The sequence below is a fragment of the Hibiscus syriacus genome, unplaced genomic scaffold (assembly GCF_006381635.1).
Source record: "Hibiscus syriacus cultivar Baekdansim isolate YM2019G1 unplaced genomic scaffold, ASM638163v2 tig00111088_pilon, whole genome shotgun sequence".
NCBI lineage: Eukaryota > Viridiplantae > Streptophyta > Magnoliopsida > Malvales > Malvaceae > Hibiscus > Hibiscus syriacus.
In genome coordinates, this window is record NW_024062978.1 from 1,025,335 (window position 1) to 1,047,360 (window position 22,026).

A 22,026-nucleotide genomic window follows, 5' to 3' on the forward strand; every position below is an offset into this window, starting at 1 on the left:
TCAAAGAATAAAGAATAACGTCTGTATGAATTTGGTTACATTTGGTGGCCTGGGAAGTAGGAACCATTGTCGAAGCATATTTCTCTGTAACCATGTGGCAACAACAATTGCACAGGTTGCTCAAGTTTTCCCACTAACCATATTGCAAGAGGTTTCTTCAATCTTCCCTAACTCAACCAGTGTCTACAAACACAACAAAATAGGCATGCAAACAAGATAGTTTCAGCACTATTATCTGGAAATTCTTATCGGATTGGATATCACATGCAAAAGCAAAAGCATAACCGTTAAACTGATTATAATCACTTGTATTCACAAAATGTTTATACAAGTATCTAAGCATTTAGTGACCTAGTTCGCAACTAAATGATTATCATTCTCAAAATATCTGGCCAGTGGCACAATCCAGTATCAAGCAATAAGCAGTACATCTCCGTATCAGGCATAATCCCAACTTTCTCCTCCATAGCCTTCCAAATCAACTCAGCGCCCCTAACATTACCGACTTTCTGAAAATCGCAGAGTGCATCCCTAAAAAAACTTCATCCCTGGATAACACTTCTTCTCTAGTAGTACATCGACATGCCTCGAAGCCTCACTAATCCCATCCTTTCCTTTAATCAAAGTATTCAAAAACGAATCATAAGCCGGTACATTCCCGGGATACCACCCTACTTCCGCAATCATCTCATCAAAAACTAGCATTCCCTTCATTTTCCCACCCTTCTAGCAAGATGGCGTAACTATCCAAAGCCGGCTTAATCCTGCTTTTAGCCACTCTTAGAAACTCCAAGCCATCAATGGTTTTACCCTCCCTACAAATAGCACTAATCAAAGTATTATAGGCAACAATATACGTAACGCAACCGTACTCATCCATAACTTCGAAAGTCGAAACAGCTTCCTTAACTTTATCAAATCTAACATAACTACTAAACACAGAAGCAAAAGTAGCCCAAGAAACTAACCCTACGTTTAAAAGTAAACCCAAACTCCGTGAAATCAAAGTCTTATAATTGGATCTCATTGTTAATCATAAAATTGGCTTGGAATTAAGTTATGTCGCTTCTTATGATTTTTATTGTTAATTGCTTATTCAGATCTTATAACAAATCATCATAGCTTGAGATCCTTTATAATCTTATTGCGATAAAACTTATTTTGTATGTCTCAAATATCACTAACAAATTTTGTAGTATTTTTTTTTTTAAATTGAACAACCCAGCCATGACTTGTGATGGCTCTTACTAAGAATTTGTAAGTGAAAAAAAAGTGAGATCAACAAAGAATTTAATGCAAGTTAAAAACGAGATTTAATGCAGTTTGATATTGTATCTCTACATATGAGAGACCATAATCTAATACAAATGTACATATCATAAATAGCACAAATCCATGAAATTCTCTTATACCCTAAGCTTTATATATACATTCTAAAATTTAATGCATCACAAACTACTATTTTAAGATTTCTACAAACTCTACAATATAATCTTAAAAGTTATAATGATCGTTAAAAAATATTGTATCTCTCTAAAATAAGTTTGCCTTAAAATTTTAAATGTTAAAGCATGCCTTACATTATAGAGAAAAGAATTTAATAAACTTAATCATCAAATAATATATAAAATATTCTTAAGATTTTGACTTAAGTTCTTTATTACATAAGTATTTCTATCTAATTAAACTTAATCATCAAATAATATTCAACAACTCAAATTCTTACCTCATCAAATAAATTTTAATCAATAAAACTAAAAAAATAATTTAATCGTTAATTAAAATTTGAATCAATATGAAGCGTCTTTATCCATAAGTTGGGTCTTAAAGCTCAAGGATCCTAAGCCCCTTTCTTAGGTATTTAGTCGAACCCGGCTTCTTAGTCTACCGGTCCAACCATTAACCATTGATCTGCTCATTTCCTCTCGTTTCATAAGTGTTCCAAGCGAACTTCGACAAAGTTTATGCCATAATCATTACCTAAGTTGTATTGCGCCAAAATTATTTCAGAAACAGAAATATACAGTTATGTTCCAGAAAGGACGTAATCTATTTATTTTTCTTTATATGTTAGCCAAAACTCTATTTTGAAGTAAAATGTTTATTGAATATTAACCTACTTTTTGTGTTTTTCCTTTGCGAAACGCTACTGAAATGAGAAATTTTACTTATTTAGTATGGTTTTAGTGTTTTTCTTCTTCAATTTGTCAAAATATCTTGTCCATGGCATATGGGATTACCTTCGTCCAAGTCACCTTCATAACCAAAGGGGCATTCGCATACTCTTTCATAGGATTCATGTCTCCTTCATGTTTAATCAAATTCTATGTCCAAAATCCTTTTGAGGACTCGACAAATTTGTATTTTTTTTTTGCTCGGCAAAGCAAAGTTGTAATTTATTAGATTAAGGGATGAAGAAAAAAATATGAGGTGCATGGCTTGATGCATGAAGTTCTCTCAGTTATAATTGACCCTTTATGATTTCTTTGCAACTTCATCTTGCTGGATTATGTTGACACAATCATTGATGAAATGTTGAATGTGTTCCTGATGAATTGCTTAATGAAACGATACGTATTTTTCAATAAACCCTAAAACTTGCAGTTCAGTAACAACACTACACATGAATGTAAGTGATTAAACTTCTGCAAAATCAAGAGAAACATTATAAGGAAATTATATATTATTGTGAATAATATAAGGTTTATCTGATTTAACATGAGGATTTTTTGTGTCTGAAACGCCAGTTGAAAGGTAGGAGAAAGCTCTCTAAAGCCCTAACCGATATGATCACATCTTTTGCTATTTACAATTGGAAAACAAGAAGAAAGAAAGAAGCCTAAATTTGCTGCAAAAATACTCTCAGATACTGGAAGAGATGGATGAATCCTTCATCAGCTCCAAGTTTGCAGCAAATACTTGTTTAATCATGCCAGCAAAGAAGCATAACAACACATCTTCTGATGATATACAGCCTTCCTTTTTGTTGTCTGATATACCCTCCAAGCCTTCTGCATGAAACCTTCTTCTTGGACTCTCCCATGGCTGCTGATGAACTGCTAGTACTAGTAGTACCACTGCTTAAGCTTATCTTCATGTTGTTTAAACTCTCTTTGATCTTTTGGAAATGGCAAAAGGGTGGAAATGCTGTTATTTTGTGAGATTGTTTGAAACGAGAGCAGATGGTAGGGCTTTTTATAGAGGGAGGGTGTGGTCCAGATTCTTGCATCTCAGCTTCCCAAAACAAAAATATGAACAATATAAAAAAAGACTCCATTTCTTTGTCTAGCTTTGAATATGACACGTAATCATATGCGGTATTTAGTGTGGGAATTACTAGCCCAAGACAATTGGTCGGCCATTGATGAAAAACTTGAAACTTTGAAGGATGGGAGAGGGCATGCATGTTTTCATGAATGTGATCTGATTTTTCGTTTTCCGATTTATATTTAGATTTCGTGATTATCTTAATATACTCATTATTTCTTTTATTGAGCTAAGAAAAATAAATTAAAGCTCAAAACTCTAGACATTGCAAAGGAATCTGAGTGACACTTGAAAGTAGAAAACACATAAATGAATGTAATTAAACTAAGAACACAGCATGCTAATCCCACGTGTTGTCTCGTGCTCCACACCCATATCACCAAAGCTGCTTCAGTGGCTTCACTTATACCATACTAAAGGGGATTAATCTATTATCCTGGAGTGTTTTAGATTCAACTCAGTTCTGAAAATGCTCAGGTTTGACCAAACATCTGCCTAAATTCAAGGAACTCTTGGTCCCTTTTAAATGTTGCTCACAGCTAGCTATTTGTATATTCCTTACATTTCAATGTTACACTCATCTGCCATGCATTCTTCAGTGATTGTCCTAAAGATATGTTGGGGCTAATCTATATGTCATATATATCACCATTTAAAATATATAACCATACTATTATTACATTTAAAATATATATCACCATTTAAAATATATCACCATACTATTATTACATTTTTTAATATAAAAGACTTACAAAAAATAGTCAACTCCAATAATTTAATTGTAAAATAAAGCATATTTAATAGTAATATGAATAAATTATATAAATTAATAAACCCTAACCCTGAACACTATCGATGATTGTTAAAAGGGACAAGACATTAGATAATTCAAGTCACAGTGAATGTTCAGATTGTTCTGTACATGATACTTAAAACTCTCACCATAACATTTGGTCCACGAAAATACAGATGAATTAAATATTTAAAATAAAATAATTAAATATAGGCATATAAATATCTTATCCATGTCACGTGTGGAAACTTTAGTTCTATCATCATGCAATTTTTCAGGTACACAGAACAGTATTACCAAACAATGGGGCCATGTTTTCGCCTTCCAGTTGTTGGTCCCTGCCATTATCTCTTTCTGGTAATAAAATAAACATGTCAGGTACAAAGAGGACCGGTCCGCACGTGACAATCCCGTGTGAGACATTGCCTTTGCCTTGCTCGTAGAAGACAACCAAGATTTTTGTTTTATCATTCTTTAATTTGGAGATCCTTCTTTGACTTTTTTTATTATTAACGTTAGGGTTAATCCATGTTTTTATGCCCTAAGATTGGATTATCGTATCTTTGTTTTGGTTTCTTTGAAGATGTTAATATTATCATAAACGATCTTAAAATATTTGGTTCAATGTATTAAGTTAGAATTTTTAAACAATCCTATTAAGTTATAAATTAATCAAATCAAATTAAATTAAACTATTATATTAATATATTATGCGTTTAATTTTATTAGTTTATATCAAATCATTACCTAACATTAAAAAAACCTAACTCACAGATAATTGTTAAAAAAATGGGTCAAATTGTATGAAAATTTTGTAAACAATTAAACATGTCAGATCAATTGGGCTTACATGTTTAAGGTTGTCAAAAGGATCCCACACGCCTGAGTTAATATCTTCAATAGTATAAATAATTATAAGATATAATATTGTGTTATGAATATCTTCAATAGAAGATTTTTTTTTGAAGAAACGTGATGGCAACATGCAAGATATGTTGCAAATTGTGGTGGGTAGGAGTGAAGTGTCCCACAAATTAGTTTTGACATAATGGGATTTTTAGTGGCTTCTCCATTGGTCTGAAATTAATGTTCCAAATGAAGAGCCAAAAATAATAGCTTTCATTTCATTCTTTTTCCACCTTTGTAAACATTCATTGAATGCCAAATTTGCTTTTGTTTCTTATAACGACAACTCCACCATGATACACATTCTTTCTCTTACATAGATTAATAAATTCCAAATGAAAAGTGAAACAATATGGTGTTTTTTTTAACTAATCACTGATATCTGATCTATTGACCGACTAATTCAGATCGGGTTTTGCAGAGGTCCATTATGAGGGCAATCCTCCCAACTCAGTTTGCTCCGTACACAAACGCAATGATTCGAACCCCTGACATTGCTTAGACGTTGCTTAAGGAATCTAGTGCCTCATCCAACTAAATCAATTGGTTGTTGGTGGTGTTTTCCTTTTATTAAAGAGTACAAGGTTGTTTGCACTGATTTAGATTTAAATATTTGATTAAGTGATGAGATAAATAAAATTCAATTTAATTTTTTAAATATTTTTTAATTCTAAATTATTTATGTGAATTTGAATTAACAGTTCAAAATTGTAATTAGAATTGAATTTGAATTCTAAAAGTTCAAATAAAAAACACTACATCAATTGAATATGTCACATGTATTATGTAGGTGAAAGAAAAACAACAGTAATCCAGCTTCATTTCATGTTTAATGTTGCACTATTATGTTCATAGTTCAAAAGTCTGTCGAGCTCCGAATATTCTATGCCTCCCATGATAGGTTTTATCTTTACTCGGACGTAAGCGGTTGAGGCTCGTTTACCGGAGTTTCTTGCTCCATGTTCATTAGGTGATCGGCGACAGAGAAGATAAACAACAATAGGGCATGCGACGCAAAGGGAAAGACGGGGTTTGGAAATAAAACATATTAAAAATGGTTAAATTGAAATTTTGTTCCTAAACTACTTCAAGTTTACAAAAAAGCACATGATTGGTATTTATCCAAAGTTTAAGGAATAAAATAAAAATTAAATCATTTTACTAACGTATCACTCCATTTAACTAACAATATTCAACATCTCATGACCATAACTTAATAAAACAATAACTTAAGTGATCAAAACTTAAGTTTTTTGAATTTGATGAGCAAAAGTATACAAATATAAAAGATAAGTGACCAACCAACCATAGCTGGACACGTGTCATATAATAACGAAAAAAAAGGCCAACACCATCACAGATCTTTCTTATTTACTCGCTTTCGGAGTGTACTTAAATAAATTACTCTTTCTTTTTCAAGATGGATCAATTTGTTCAAATTCAAAATTGAAAGGCACTTAAAGAATGTTTAAATCAAAATATTTAAGCCGACTAACTATAAATTTAAAGTTGACGGGACCAAAATATTCACTTTTCAAATGTGTGGGGACTAAAATGCCTTTTTCTATAGTAGAGGGACTAGAATGAACTTTTAGGTATAGTAAATGAGTTAAAATATTTCTTTTTAGATATAGTAGAGGGATTAAAATAAATTTTTAAATATAGTACTAGGACTTCTAATAGAAGTTAACCTATTAAGATTCACTATTGATAACATCATTCATCACTAGTTGGTGGATTTCGTCAGGGTATTCAACCATTTCAGTAAGCACTTAACAAGCTGATTTTGCAAGAGCATTCACAACCTCATTTTATTTTCTTCCAGTATACCGGACCACATTCAACCAATCTTTGCTTCAACCGTTTCATTTCCTCGACTACAAGTTCCATGCCGGAAATATCGTCCTCGTCGTCTTGTAACTTCTTAATCACTGAAATTGAGTCCCGTTCCAGGATAACTGCATGCATTCCCATCTAATTAGCCGGTACAATACCTTCCCATGCGGCAAGAGCGTCAGCTAGAGTTGCATCCAGTATATTTGACAATGGGATGGCAGCTGCCTCAACCACAACCCCCTTGATGTCTCTTATGACAACACCAATGCCTCCTCGATGAGTCCCTTTCAAAAGCTGCAGCCAAATTCATCTTTAGCAGATGAACTATGAAACAACAAGAAAACACAGATAAGGCTGAATAGCCTTAAGCTTGAATGGAGGAAAGAATCCATCGGCATGTAGATTAAAACTGCGAACTTGAAGTATAGGGAAATATTTAGCACAAAATAAGGACAAAATTATAACAGGAAAATCAAGGAGTATTCAGTGTAATTGAATTCTTGATAATGTCAGATGCTGCTGAATGAATTAGTATTGGAGAAATTTTCTCAAATGCATGGACATATTCCTGCATTTATCTGTAATAGTTTCTGGAAAAATAGTAACTTGACTTGAAGGTAAAGAAAGGTGGAGCAACACTAATAATTAGGTTAGTAATTACTAATTAGCATAGTAACAATGTTGACCGAACAACCCAAACTTGCACAGACCTCAACTCGGGATTTTCTTAAAATAAGAAATAATTCTTACAATGTTGACAGAACAATCCAAACTTGAAAACTTGACAGACCCATCGAATGTGTATGTCTGACTTTGGCCACTAATAAAATGATCTCTTAAAAATCGAGTTAATGTTTTGATAGTAACGTGTATTATGAGTGGTTTAGGTTACTACTTACTACATGCTATCCATGGCAAGGAAAAATGATAATTCCTTTATAGAACATGAAGAAAACATCCAATCTATAATGCACCTCTAGCATAACAGAAAATGCTGCAATAGCAGAATAGTTGTACCTTATTGCTCATTTTGGATCATAATTTAGGAAACACCAATGATGAATCTGCAAACTAAAAGACCTTGATTGATGAATTGTTGTGTGCTGCATGAGAACAGCCAGGACCCCTTATTAGTATAGTAAATAGCAAAATCTCTTGCAATCAAAACGAAGTGAAATGAAAAGAGTTTAAATTTGTTGTCAGGTGCTGTAAGGTTGCATAAATCATGTTACAGCATGGATGGCTCCTATCCTCTATAGAAAACACGAAGAGTCTGTTGTCTAGCTCAATCCAACTACAGCCTGGTTTCTTTTTCATTTCCATGTCCCTCAACTTCTGCCTCACCTCCAACTTTTCACCCCATTTCCCAAGTATTGCATATACATTTGATAGAATCACATATACAGATATAGTCTTTGGATTCATACTGAACAGCTTTTCTGCTACCCTCTCACCGACTTCCATGTCCATCCAGTACCAACAAGAATGGAGTAAAGCTCCCCAAATAACCTCATCGGCTTCAACTGGCATCTTTTTAATGAACTCCTCCGCTTCTTGCAGAAGACCTGCCCGACCAAGAAGATCAACCATACATGCATAGTGTTCTATAGTTGGGACCACACCGTAGCAATTTTCCATCAACCTGAACAATTTCATTCCTTCATTTACCAGACCAGCATGCGCACAGGCAGACAGAATTCCAACAAAAGTAGCACCATTAGGGACCACACCTTTCTCCAACATATGCTCAAAGAGTGAGATAGCTTGAGAGCCAAGCCCATGGTGTGCATACCCATTAATAATAGCTGTCCATGCTGCCACATTAAGTGAAGAGATGCTGGAAAATGATTTGTGAGCATCAATGATGCTGCCACATTTCGAGTACATATCTACGAGGGATGTTCCAACATAAACGTTAGATTGGAATGGTGTTTTGATCAAGTGTGCATGAAGTAATTGTCCTTGTTGAAGAGATCTCAGACATGAACATGCATGAAAGAGAACTGAGAATGTCGACCTTGTACACGCTATTTGTAATCTGCACATATTCAGGTACAGCATTAGAGCCTCTTTGTATTGCTCATTTTGAATATAACCAGACATCATTGAGTTCCACGTCACAGAGTTTCTTTTGCCCTGTGTTTCTTCAAACAGCTTCAAAGCTTTATCAATTTCCCCACTTCTGGAATATACAGAAATCATGGTGTTAGTAGAAACTATTGTTCTTTCAGATATCTCTTCAAATAATTGTTTCGAGTCTTCAACTCGACTGCAAGCAGCATATCCTTTAATCATCAGGTTATAAGAAACCAAATTTGTCTCAACTAGTCTATTGAAAACCAGTTCAGCATCTTCAATCTTACCCATTGATAAAAGCCCTCTAATAAGTGAGTTTGAAGCACTCAAACACGGATTTGTTTCTCCATCATAGATTCTCTTAGCATCAGCAATAGCTTCACAATCAGAATAAAATTCAATCAGTGCACCACCAATTAATTGATCAAATTCAAATCCATATTTGATCAAAATCCCGTGAACAAGCCTCCCTTCACATAAATCACCTAACCTGCTACAAGCCCTTATAACAGAATCCAACGTGAATTCATTAGGCATCACCTCACTACTCCCTCTCATCCACCAAAACAACTCCAAAGCCTTCTCGCATCCCTCTTCGCTCTTCACATATCCCGAAATCAAAGTAGTCCAAGCCACAACATCCCTTTTCGGCATCTTCATGAACGTATCGAGAGCCTCCCTCATCAAGCCACACTCAACATAACCCACAATCATCAAATTCCACAACAACTCATTTTTATCATGCAATTCGTGGAAAACTCGCTTCGCTTCTTCGATCTCGAAACAATTCGCATAAGAATACAACAAAGAACTTCCAACAAGCTCAAAACTCTCACACCCAGATTTAATAACCACACAATGAAGCTGTTTCCCGAGGCTTAAAGATTGCAGGCGACCACATAAGCTTAGTGCGGTGGAAAAAGTGGACTCATTAAACTTTACACCATCACTCCGATGCATGGATGAAAGTAAAGCAAGGGCTTCATTGAATTTCCACCACTTTGAGTAACCCGAAATCATGGTGTTCCATGACACAACGGTTCTTTTAGGCATTTCATCGAACATATTCCGCGCGATGTATAACTGCCCGCTCTTCACCAACTTATTTATGTAAATATTTGTAGAAATTATTTGAGGTGGCTGAGTTGAGTATAGTTTGTAGATATTATGCTTCCATTTTGCTGGGACAATGCATCTTAACGACATTATTATCGGTGTCACTTGTTTAAGGGGTTGTCCTACATAGTTCTCATTTGTGGTCAAACTTAGCTACCTCTCTTAAAAAAAACTACTCACACTTTTTTTGTAAAAAAGATTAATTATACACATGACCCATTTTAATTATGTAAAGTTTTTAATCTAACAGTCAATCTTTTAATTCTATCAATCAAATCACTTAATTATCTAAATAGTATCAGTCTAGTCGCCAATCATTAACATTTAACGAAAAATATGACATGACAGTTAAAAAGTTCAATATAATTATATATTTACACATTTTATCAATTTAGTTTTAATTTTAATTTATTTAATTAAATTAAAATTAGGATCCAATTATAGAATGTGTAAGTAATAAATAATAAATATATAATCATACTAATTTTTTTAACTATCACATTACATTATCTGTTAAATGTTAATAGATGATAATTTGATTGACATCATTTAAATAATTAAATGATCTAATAAACAAAACTAAAAGATTAATGATCAAATTAAAATCTCTTAAATAATAATATGTAATTTATCCTTAAAACGTGAATAAATAATTATTTTTAAATTAATACTGGTATTTAATCTATTAATTCAGATCAGCTATTGCAAATGTTCATTATGAGGATGACCCTCTAACCTAATTTACTTCATACGTGAATGTTAAAATTTAAACTCCTAATTTTACTTAAAAAATCTAATAGCTATCCCACTCTAAATAATCAGTCGTTGGTCAGTGAATAAATAGTTTTAATTGTACGTGAAGAGTAGGTTAAATTGACGAGATAATGTTGTGGGAAAAAATTCACGAGATAATGTGTTCTAACAATTAATTGCTGAGATAAGGTGTTTGCTACAGTTCGAACGTAGGTCACCAGTTGATCGGGCGACCAAGGAGATCGCCGTGTCGTCCCCGCATCCAACAATGAAGGTCGCCATGCAAGTCCCGCGAGAAAGCTCTGCGCTCCCTCATGCTGCAATAATTTAACGTGATTTGCAGCAACCCATGTTGTGTTTATTAGATTAAAAAAATTAAACTCAAATATTTTAACTAATAATAACATGTTGTGTTTATTGCTAGTTGATTTCAAAGAGGCGTGAACCACATGCAAATAGGAGCATGGCCCACTTGATTAACTAGAAAAATTATAGATAATTTTTTTAAATCATTTTATCTAATATGTTAATCGATTATATCGAATCGAATTTTAAATAGATCTATTATGTTTTTTTAATAGTATTTAAGTTCATTATTATAAATATTTAATGATTTGATATTTAATGATTTAGTAATGATTACTAATAATGATTTATTATTAATATTTAATAATTTGATACTAATGATTTAGTAATGATTAATACTAATGAAATTATAATAATTAATAATAATGATTACTAATAATTATTTAATAATAATTAAATAATTAAATATAATTTATTCAATTTAAATCGATAGTAATCACCATCATGATAGATATCATCATCTTCTACCTCTTTCATTGCCTTCAACATACCACGAATTTATAAAAGTTTTCAGTAATAATCAAAATATTTTAAGATTTAGGGTTATTAATCTTGTATCAAGGGTTTAGGGTTTCTAATAATAACTAAAGTATTTTAGGGTTTAGGTTTCACAAAATCAATAGTTTTATGTTATTTATATTTAATCAATACAATTACCTGTTATCTTGTTAGAATGAAACTGATTTTTTCATAGTTTTACTGTTATATTGTTATGTATCGATACATGTTTATAAAATATCAATATTTTATAGGCGTCAGTTTTGCTTTTCTTTTATAAAGCATTTGAGGTTATGTTAAATATTATTAAAACTTAAATATTATAATATTAAATATGCATGTCTCTACGTTAAATGTAAAAAGAATAAATTCGACTATTTATAACTATAAATTCGACTTGTTATAAGTTCAACTATTTATAAATTCGATTTAAATTGAATAAATTCTATTTAAATATTTAATTATTATTAAATAATTATTAGTAATCATTATTAGTAATTATTATAATTTCATTATTACTAATCATTACTAAATATTTAGTATCAAATCATTAAATATTAATAATAAATCATTATTAGTAATCATTACTAAATCATATCATTACTAAATCATTAATTATCAAATCATTGAATATTAATAATAATGAACTTAAATATTATTAAGAAAACATAATAGATCTATTTAAAATTCGATTCGATATAATTTATTAACATATTAGATAAAATGATTAAAAAAGTACCTATAATTCCTCTAGTTAATCGAGTGGGTCATGCTCCTATTTGCACGTGGTTCACGCCTCTTTGAAATCAACTAGCAACAAACACAACATGTTATTATTAGTTAAAATATTTGAGTTTAATTTTTTTAATCCAATAAACACAACATTAGCTGCTGCAAATCATGTTAAATTATAACATCAATTATTGTTGCATGAATGAGGGGAGAGGCTGCTGCAAATCACGTTAAATTATTGCAGCATGAGGGAGCGCAGAGCTTTGTGCGGGGCTTGCATGGCGACCTTCATTGTTGGACGCGGGGACGACATGGCGACCAAGGGATCACCTGGCGACCTACGTTTCGAACTGTAGCAAACACCCTATCTCAGCAATTAATTGTTGAAACACATTATCTCGTGAAGTTTTTTTCCCACAACATTATCTCGTCAATTTAGCCTGAAGAGTACGTATCGATAACATCGATTATATAATGAAATAATTTGTAAAGGTTCTTTATTATTTGAATCTTATAGATTAACATTTGAATTATATTGGTGTAATTGTTTAACACACATTAATGAGGATTTTTGTACACATAATATGTATATAAATACTTGTCATCAAAATAATAAGGGTAAATTATGTGTTTAATACTTAGATTATCAGTTTCGATCTGTTTTAATATTTAAATTTTTAATTTTTTTCAAAATCATACCTAACATTTAGTTTTTGTTTCATTTTAGTACATCGTTGTTAAAAACTTAACATCATTGTATTTTTTACAAGTAAATTACATAATTCATCCCTCAACTATCTTCTCACTCCTATTTTGATATTAAAGTTTAAAAATTTTCAATTTAACTACTTAACTTTCAAATTGCTCCTATTTTTTTATTTTGGTGACATGATATTTTATTAATATATAATTAAAAATAAAAATATTTAAAAGTTAGAACGATTAAATTAGAGGAATTTAAAAGCTAAGTAATTAAATAAAAAGTTTAAATTTTAGTGACCAAAATAGGAGTGAGAAGATAGTTAGGTGATGAATGATGCAATTTATCTATAAAAAGATGTCACGCCCAAATTACTCGTGTTAAGTTTTTAATAAGGAGATACTAAAACGAAACAAAAACTAAACGTTAAATATAATTTTGAAAAAAATTAAATATTTAATTACTAAAATAGATCAAAACTGATAGTTCAAGTAATAAACGTTACCCCAAATAATAATTATAAAATATAATTATATTATAATTTAAAATATATTTAAATTTAAAGTGAATTTTTAGAAAGGAATTTATTTAATTCAAGTTTTGGACAGAAAATTGGGTTTGACGGTGAACGCTCATTTTGCACATTCTCTTTGGGCCGCGCTATTTCTTTCGTCCCCGTCCACACTCTAAATCTTTTAAATAATAAAGGTAAGCTATTATAAAAATAGAGAAACCCTCGTCATTTCTTGCCCTACTCACTCCCCTCTCTAATATACCTTATTTTCCTCTCTTATTTTCTCATAACCATCAACGCTATCGAAAAAAAAGAGGTACGTTAGTTCGGACATATTCTATCTATTAGTTATTTTTTATGGATACACGTAGTTTATTTATTTGTTTTGATTGATGAATTGTGTGGTTTACTAGTTTTTCTTAGATTTAACTTTTTGTGGTTTTATTTGGATCTGTTTGAGGTTTGAGCTTCTTTTTGCTTGATTTGACTAATCAGTGACTTATTCTTAGATTTGATCTGTTGGATTCCTAGAAATCGGGAAATTTTGGTTACTGAGAAAATCTTTGTTCTGACCCAGTGTTTTACTGCTCACTTGAAGTATAAAAAATTACTAACCAAAGAAGGTTTGAATTCGATCTGCTTGGTTACCTAGAAACTGTTGAAAAGCGAAGGACGGGAGCAAGTGCTAATGGTTTACCTTCCTCGGAGCTTGGATATTTTTTGGTTAATAATTATATTTTAGGCTGTACCTGTTTTTAGTTGATCGTAAATTCAAAATTTTGGAAGAAAGGAATAACTTTAAGTTTACGGCGATGTTTTAGGGTACATGAATGATAATGTTTCCAATGCTTGTTCACGATTTCGATGCACTTGTTTAGAACCAACGAGATTTGTTAGAAATGTTTGTTTGGTAAATGTAAATTTTTGGTATTGCAGGATCGGGTCTTCTTAGATTGATAGAGTAAAGATGTCGACTGAGTCATCTCGAGAGGAAAATGTTTACATGGCGAAGTTAGCTGAGCAGGCCGAGCGCTATGAGGAGATGGTTGAGTTCATGGAAAAAATTGCAAAAACTGTCGACGTGGAGCCGACTGTCGAGGAAAGGAACCTTCTCTCCGTGGCTTACAAAAATGTGATTGGGGTTAGGAGGGCTTCGTGGAGGATCATCTCTTCAATTGAGCAGAAGGAAGAGAGCAGAGGAAATGAGGATCATGTTGCAACCATCAAGGAGTATAGAGCCAAGATTGAAGCTGAGCTTAGCAAGATCTGTGATGGGATTTTGAGCCTTCTCGAGTCTCACCTCGTTCCTTCAGCTTCATCAGCTGAATCCAAGGTGTTTTACCTTAAAATGAAGGGTGATTATCACAGGTATCTTGCTGAGTTTAAGACTGGTGCTGAGAGGAAGGAAGCTGCTGAGAGCACTTTGTTGGCTTACAAGTCTGCTCAGGTAGGAGAAATTGGTAATGCCATGTTGTGAATGTGTTATTTTCTCTATAATTTCTTGAGCATCCTCTGATAGAAGTTCATAGCTTCTTTTTTCTTTTTCTTTTTTTTATGATGGCAGGATATTGCTCTTGGTGAACTAGCACCGACTCACCCAATTAGGCTGGGACTTGCTCTTAACTTTTCTGTTTTCTACTATGAAATCCTAAACTCACCTGATCGTGCTTGCAATCTCGCTAAACAGGTGTTTATTCTCTTCTAATTTATATTGGTTTCTTGTGTATTTTTGTCTCTATCGAGTTATAACAGATATTGAACCAGATTATGCTGTTTTAGTTGGCTGTTTATTAAACTTCTCTTGCTATGTAGTCTCATCTGTTTATTGAACTTTTCTTTCTATAGTTCCATCTGTTTATTAAACTTCTCTTGCATAGTCCCATCTGTTCATTAAACTTCTTTTGCTATAGTTCCATCTGTTTTAGTTGGCTGTTTATTAATCATGCTCCTACTTGATACACTTCTGATGCATCTCTGAGTATATCTATGAGAATTACTGGTCTGAGAACCTTTTAACTCCTGAATATATTTTATGAATCTGATTGATACTTGTGATGGTATCAAAACTGAGCTTAAAAGAAGTTCGAAGGAGTGACGATATCTCCACACTTCCTCACCATAAAATGTGTTGCTTTATAGCATGGAGTGAGTCCACAAGATAACATGTTGATGATTGCTTTCTGTATTTCTTAAAACGTTATACATTTTGTTGAGGTTTGTTAATTTTTACCCTTTATATACAAGGTGGAGATTTTAGATTGATCTTATGTGAAAATCCGGAAATATTTTCGGATAAATGACATGTTCTTCATTTGGCAGGCTTTTGATGAGGCTATTTCTGAGTTGGATACATTGGGTGAGGATTCATACAAGGATAGTACATTGATCATGCAACTTCTTCGGGACAACCTGACTCTTTGGACATCCGACATCACGGTCTCTCTCTCTCTTTCTTGATCAAGTAGCTTTCTACCATGGCCTCTTAAACTTTCTGCTTTATTTACTGTATTAAAAATGCTGTGTATAAAGCCAACGGGCCAACACAGGTTACATTCATTCCCAATTTTTTTGGGGCAAACTTGGGATGTCGGATTACTTTCTGACGTAACTTTTGATAAAAGTTGCACATTGCTAGTTGATTTGCATTTTGCTTGAATGCGGTGTTCCATGATTGATGCTTGTATTGTTTGATTTAGGACGAAGCCGGAGACGAGATCAAGGAAGCTTCCAAACCCGAGTCAGGCGAGGGACAGCAGTGATGATGAGTAAAGTTCGTATGACATGTACTCTGTATTCTGTTATTTATGTCGTAGATTTTACTTTTTACATAGATGAAATGCGAGTTGTTGTAGAAGAAGGTTCCTTTTTTATACATTAATCGGCACTTGGAGTTGAAATGATCCCTTCAAAGGGGACTATAGTCATCGTTATTATTGGACAAGAATTTGGTTTTTGTTTGGTTTTCATGTTGCAATGCTAGAATCGAGTTAGTAAATGTTTTTCCAGTCCTGTTTTAAATGTCGCATTTCTGTTCCGGCATTTACCAAATGATTTTATTCATTGCACAAGAATTTGGTTTTGTTTGGATAATGTATTAACCTAGGTTAAAAACTATGGAAAATACTTTTTGATAAAAGTAAAGTGACATGCGACTATCACCACAAATTTTATTATTTTTAACTATTAATCTAAGTTATATGTTTTATTTATTTTACAATCTAAAACTATATAAAATTTGAAAAATAATATTATATAAAAATTCTCGTCTTCATATTTAAATTATTATATATTAAATTCTCATCCATAAGATTCGTAATTTTTGTTACAGTTAGTTTTGATGAAGTGGTCGAAAAGCAATTAAAAATACAAAATTAATATTAATTGTTTTTGGCGGTTAGGATTAGAACGGAAAAGCAGTGGAGTGATCAGAAATCAGATATATTAATAATAACATACAAATAAAATTAGTTGACCTATTCTCATAGGTAATGAGGTAAGGGGAGGTATGGTAGTAGGTTGTCTCCAACGTCAGGTTAAGAGCAACTTTCGTGAAAGACCTCCGTTATAAGTTTCCTCAGTGAAATACCTCCGTTATAAGTTCCTTCAGTGGGACTCGATCGCACGACTACAACGTTAAGAGTCTTGTACTCTACCAACTGAGTTAGATGGACAATAAGGCTATGAGCAGTGTGTTGTATTTAGGGTTTTAAATAAAAATAACATTGAGTTATGTTTATTTATATTTGTTTATCAAATATTTTATCGACATTTAATACTCATTTAATCCATCCTTTTTAAAAGTTATTTCTAATTAGATTAATGATTGATTATTTTATATTAATTTTTCATCGAATCCACTAAGATAAATCAACACTTTATTACCTATTTATGTAAAACAAGATGGTTAAACTTTAGATAGATGATACGATTAAATTCGATAGAAGTCAATTCTTATAATTTTATAACATTTTTATCCCAAAAAAAATATCTTTTACAACCTTTAGTAAAGAAAATAAAATGAAAAATTCTCTCAAAAACCCTAACGCCATCACTCAAAAATCTTAATGTTACTTCTTTTCTTTTTTATTATAAACGGTAGTTTATATTTTATATTTTTATATTATATTATATTTTTCTTTTTCTTTTGTTTATTTAATTTATAATAAATATATCTTTATAACGTGTTTTTTCTCTATCTTGATTACACGTTTTTCTTTGTTTTATGATATTTTTTTATCGTTTGGTTGTTGTTTTAGTTTATCTTTTCTTTCTCAAGATTGAATTTAATATATCAACAACTAATCAAAATGAAGTTTATTTGTTATTGTGTTGATCTCCACTATTTCGGACACTCGAATTAGACAAAAGCACGTGACTAAATTGTTCTCATAATTGAGGGGCAATTATATTTTACAACGGCAATGTTTAATTGCCCATGAAAATGACTTTCAAATACAAATAATGTATACAAATTGAACCCTATTGCACGTTTCTATTTCCTCGGAATCATCCTGCCCTCGAAAAGCTCTTGCGCCGTCATCTGATGACGGACGATTCATCAAGAAGTCCCGTAGGATAGGTGATAAACCCCCAGATGACCCTACCGATGCAATGGATACCAGCGGCAGTGGCAATATTGTTGTACCTACTACTTAAAACTCGATAAACCCTGAAACAACTGGCCCGAAGGGGATTACGAACGCTTTAATCCCTGCAAAGACAGAACTCCCTGTTTAGTCATATAAGGAAACCCTGATGAAAGACGCATCTAATCAGCCACACTCGGAAGAGCCTATTATTGATGATGAGGAAATTGAGTTGTTCGAGGGAGATATTGTCCGTTTAGTTATTGATGGCATTATCTCCATCGACTTTTCCTCCCGCGTTCAAGAATTGACAGCCAAGAGCCTGGACCAAATGGTGGTGGCAAAACTTTTGGGAAGGAAAATCGGATATACAACGCTACGTAACAAAATTTACGAGCTTTGGAAGCCCTCCCAACCGGTTCGTGTAATGAATATTGAGGATGATTATTTCTTGATCACCTTTCGAACGCAGTCCAATTTCTTGAAAGCTATATCCGAAGGACCATGGATGATATTCAGCCGCTACTTGATTGTTAAGCCTTGGACGATCGACTTTTTCACTGCTTAACCACATCCTATGAAAACCACATTTTTGGATCCGATCCAGCCACCCCTTTATAAGTGTAACCCCCTGACTGAAATCGACAAATGCATTGGATCGGTAATCAAAATTGCTTTCAAACTGAGAATGGTCGTAGAGGTCGCTTCGCTCAAATGGATGTTCGAATCGACTTTAGCAAACCCCTCATCTCTAAAATCTTGATCAATGGTCGTGTTCAATCCATTGAATATGAAGCTCTCCTTACCATTTGTTTCGAGTGTGGTAAATATGGTCACGTCAAAGACATATGCCCATTGATCACTCCGTCTTCGCAACCCACCCCAATTCTCGAGAATGTCACTCCGACCCCGACCCTAGAAATCTCTTCTTTTGGCTCATGGATGATAGCGAAACACAAATAACACACCAACAGTATCATTTCCACAAAAAGTGGAAAAAATGCAAGACCAACTTAGCGGTGAAGGAAAATTATGGAATCATGCATGAATAACTAATAATGCAGATAAAAAGAGCCTAAATCTAGCAATAATTATGAGAGAAAAATGATAGAAAATATAGTACTTTTATACACTTAATAGGTCTTATCTGGTGATTTTAATGACACTCTCCATTCTTCAGACCGGAAGGGTTGTGCTAATTCCTCTCGGCCTAGTAAAGCTTTTTAGAACTTCATGGTTGATTATGGTCTCCGGGATCTAGGATTCCAAGGGCTTGATTTTACATGGAACCGAGGTTTACTTTATGCCAGGCTGGATCATTTCATTTGTAATTTCCTTTGGGACGAAAATTTCCCCGACACATTTGTGACTCACCTGCTTCGTATCTGATCTGATCATAGGTCTATCTTGTTGTGTAGAGAAAATCATCCTCCCAGAACTCCAGCTCGACAATTTCGTTACTTTACTGGATGGCTATCCCATGAAGATTTTGGTATAATGGTCTCTGATAACTAGAAACCTATTTCAAGCCTATCATAAACTATCTCAAAATTTTCAGTTGTGACAGACAACTGGAATTCCTCTGTTTATGGTTACATTGACACAAAAAAAGCATGGTGATCTCTCGTCTTCGAGGTACCCAGAAAGCTCTAGGGCGCCGAAATAGGGCCTCTCCTAGAAATCTTGAATTAGAGTTACAAACTGAATTAGAAGCCCTGCTTGATCAAGAGGAGCTTTTGTGGAAACAGATATCCCGATCGGATTGGATTGCCCATGGTGACAGAAATTCAAAATATTTTCACCAAAAATATAAGATCTGAAAGAGCAGGAATCGAATCTCCTCTCTAAAACTTTTCAATAACGAATGGTTCTTTTCTTCCGAAACCTCTATGCAAACCCCGATACTCATCGGGTCCCTTATTCCCTCTCAAGGCTTTTCCATCTCTGTCTGATCTTAATCGAGCCACCCTAGAAGCATCCCCTGTGGAATCAGAAATAAAGACTGCTCTTTTCGAGATGGCCCCTCTTAAATCTCCTGGACCTGATAGACTCCATGTAGAGTTCTTCCAAAAACAATGACATGTAGTGTGATCTGATGTTTGTTGTTTGGTTACTTCTGTCTTTCAAGGTAATCCCATCGAAGCTTCTCTTTGTCGAACCACACTTGTTCTCATCCCAAAGTTTGATTCTCCCCAATCGATAACAGACTTCCGCCCTATCAGTCTTTGCTCTGTTTTGTACAAGCTCGTCACAAAAATCATTGTCAGAAGACTCAAGCCGATTATGCCTCGCCTCATCCAACCGACTCAGACCAGTTTCATTTCGGGACGATTGATTATAGAAAATATTATTCTTAATCAAGATATTGTTCATTCCATGCGTAACAAAAAAATGAAGCAGGGGTGGATGGCTATCAAGAACGACCTTGAAAAGACCTTTGACAGAGTGAAATGGGATTCCATCCGAGACACGCTTGTGGATGCTAGGCTCCCTAATTCCCTTATTCAAATTATTATGCGCTGTGTATCCTCTTCCATCATGTAGATTCAACGGACTGGTCTTTTATGGATTCCTTTCGACCTGAAAAGGGTATTCGTCAGGGTGATCCCCTTTCTTCGTACATCTTCGTCCTTATCATGGAATGCCTCGAACAATGGATAAACAACCTGGGTCACTTCTGGAACCTGATCGCCTTTCTTTTTAGCAAGGAATGGTACACCTCTGTCTCACTTGTTTTTTTGCAGATGATCTCATCATTTATAGTAAAGCAGACTTGGCCCAAGCTCGCCTTATTGCTTCCACCTTAGTTGACTTTGGTGCTTCTTCGGGGCACAAAGTTAACTCTAGGAAAACGAGCATTTATTTCTCCCCAAACACAGCCTTCTTTTAAGCAATCTATATGCTCTTTCTTGGGGTTTCAGCAAGTTGAGTCGCTCGGAAAATATTTGGGGGTGCCGGTTCTTCATGCAAGACTTCGTTGTTCCGACTTTGACTTTATCTTGGATAAGATGAAAGTAAGGCTAAATGGGTGGTCTGCCAAATTGCTTTCCTTGGCAGGCAGGATCACTCTTGTTAAAGCAGTTTTGGTGGCAATACTAATTTATTTCATGCAGACTACTCGCCTCTCGATTGGCATCTGTAATGAGATGGATACAATCATCTGACAGTTTATTTGGGGCTCTTCCTCTGAGGGATGCAATATTTCCCTTGTTAAGTGGTCGACTCTCTGCCAATCGATACGGAGAGGCGGTTTGGGTATTCACAGGACATATGAACACAACACGACCTTCATGTGGAAAATATGTCATGCTTTGATCTCTCGTCCCAATGATTATTAGATCAAAATCCTACGTCAAAAATACCACATGCACACCTTATGCCCTCTGTTGATCGCCATACCAGCCTGCTCGCCACTATGGAGAGCACTGGCTCACTCTTGGGATCAATTTCGCAAACAATTGATCTGGCTCCCGGGTAATGGTCGACATCTACATGTGTTAGAATATGACTGGCTCCCTGCTCTTGGCCCTTTGCGTGATTACACGTTTCATCCACAGGATGAAAATCCCAATCTTGGTTTCGATAGTTTACTTGATATTAATGACAACTGGGATATTAAGGCTCTCGGCACCCTGTTCCCATCTGATATCGTCCCGCATATCCTCGGCATTGTTCCCCCGTCTAATAATGGCGATAAGGACTGCTGCGTGTGGAAATGGGACGCTATCTACAAATTTCGGATCAGCACTGCCTAACCTTTTGGCAGGCGATACCTGGAAGAATATTGATCCTTTATGGAAGAGAATTTGGAGTCTCCGAATTCCTCAGCGGATCTGTGTCTTCCTATGGGTTACCATTCAGAACTGTCTCATGATAAACCTTG

At 34.0% G+C, this 22,026-nt stretch overlaps 3 protein-coding genes and 1 long non-coding RNA gene across 4 annotated transcripts; 1 reads left to right on the top strand and 3 right to left on the bottom strand.

The window, feature by feature from the left end:
• Window positions 1-295: 295 nt before the first annotated feature.
• On the bottom strand, window positions 296-15,618 carry LOC120152415. Its single transcript, XR_005518670.1, has 3 exons — window positions 15,517-15,618; window positions 15,319-15,387; window positions 296-305 (listed from the first exon to the last, which is right to left on the bottom strand). It is a non-coding gene; the product is annotated as an uncharacterized LOC120152415 (long non-coding RNA).
• LOC120152414 lies at window positions 2,924-3,043 on the bottom strand. The gene has a single exon (XM_039164636.1). It carries the CDS (start codon window positions 3,041-3,043, stop codon window positions 2,924-2,926), a length of 120 nt encoding a protein of 39 aa, XP_039020567.1.
• LOC120152412 (pentatricopeptide repeat-containing protein At2g13600-like) lies at window positions 7,935-10,103 on the bottom strand. The gene has a single exon (XM_039164634.1). The coding sequence runs from the start codon at window positions 10,082-10,084 to the stop codon at window positions 7,964-7,966; it is 2,121 nt and encodes a 706-aa protein (XP_039020565.1). The 5' UTR covers window positions 10,085-10,103; the 3' UTR covers window positions 7,935-7,963.
• LOC120152413 (14-3-3 protein 4) lies at window positions 13,776-16,483 on the top strand. The gene is made up of 5 exons (XM_039164635.1): window positions 13,776-13,873; window positions 14,494-15,004; window positions 15,122-15,244; window positions 15,877-15,993; window positions 16,254-16,483. Exons 2-5 carry the CDS (start codon window positions 14,525-14,527, stop codon window positions 16,314-16,316), a joined length of 783 nt encoding a protein of 260 aa, XP_039020566.1. The 5' UTR covers window positions 13,776-13,873; window positions 14,494-14,524; the 3' UTR covers window positions 16,317-16,483.
• Window positions 16,484-22,026: the final 5,543 nt, after the last annotated feature.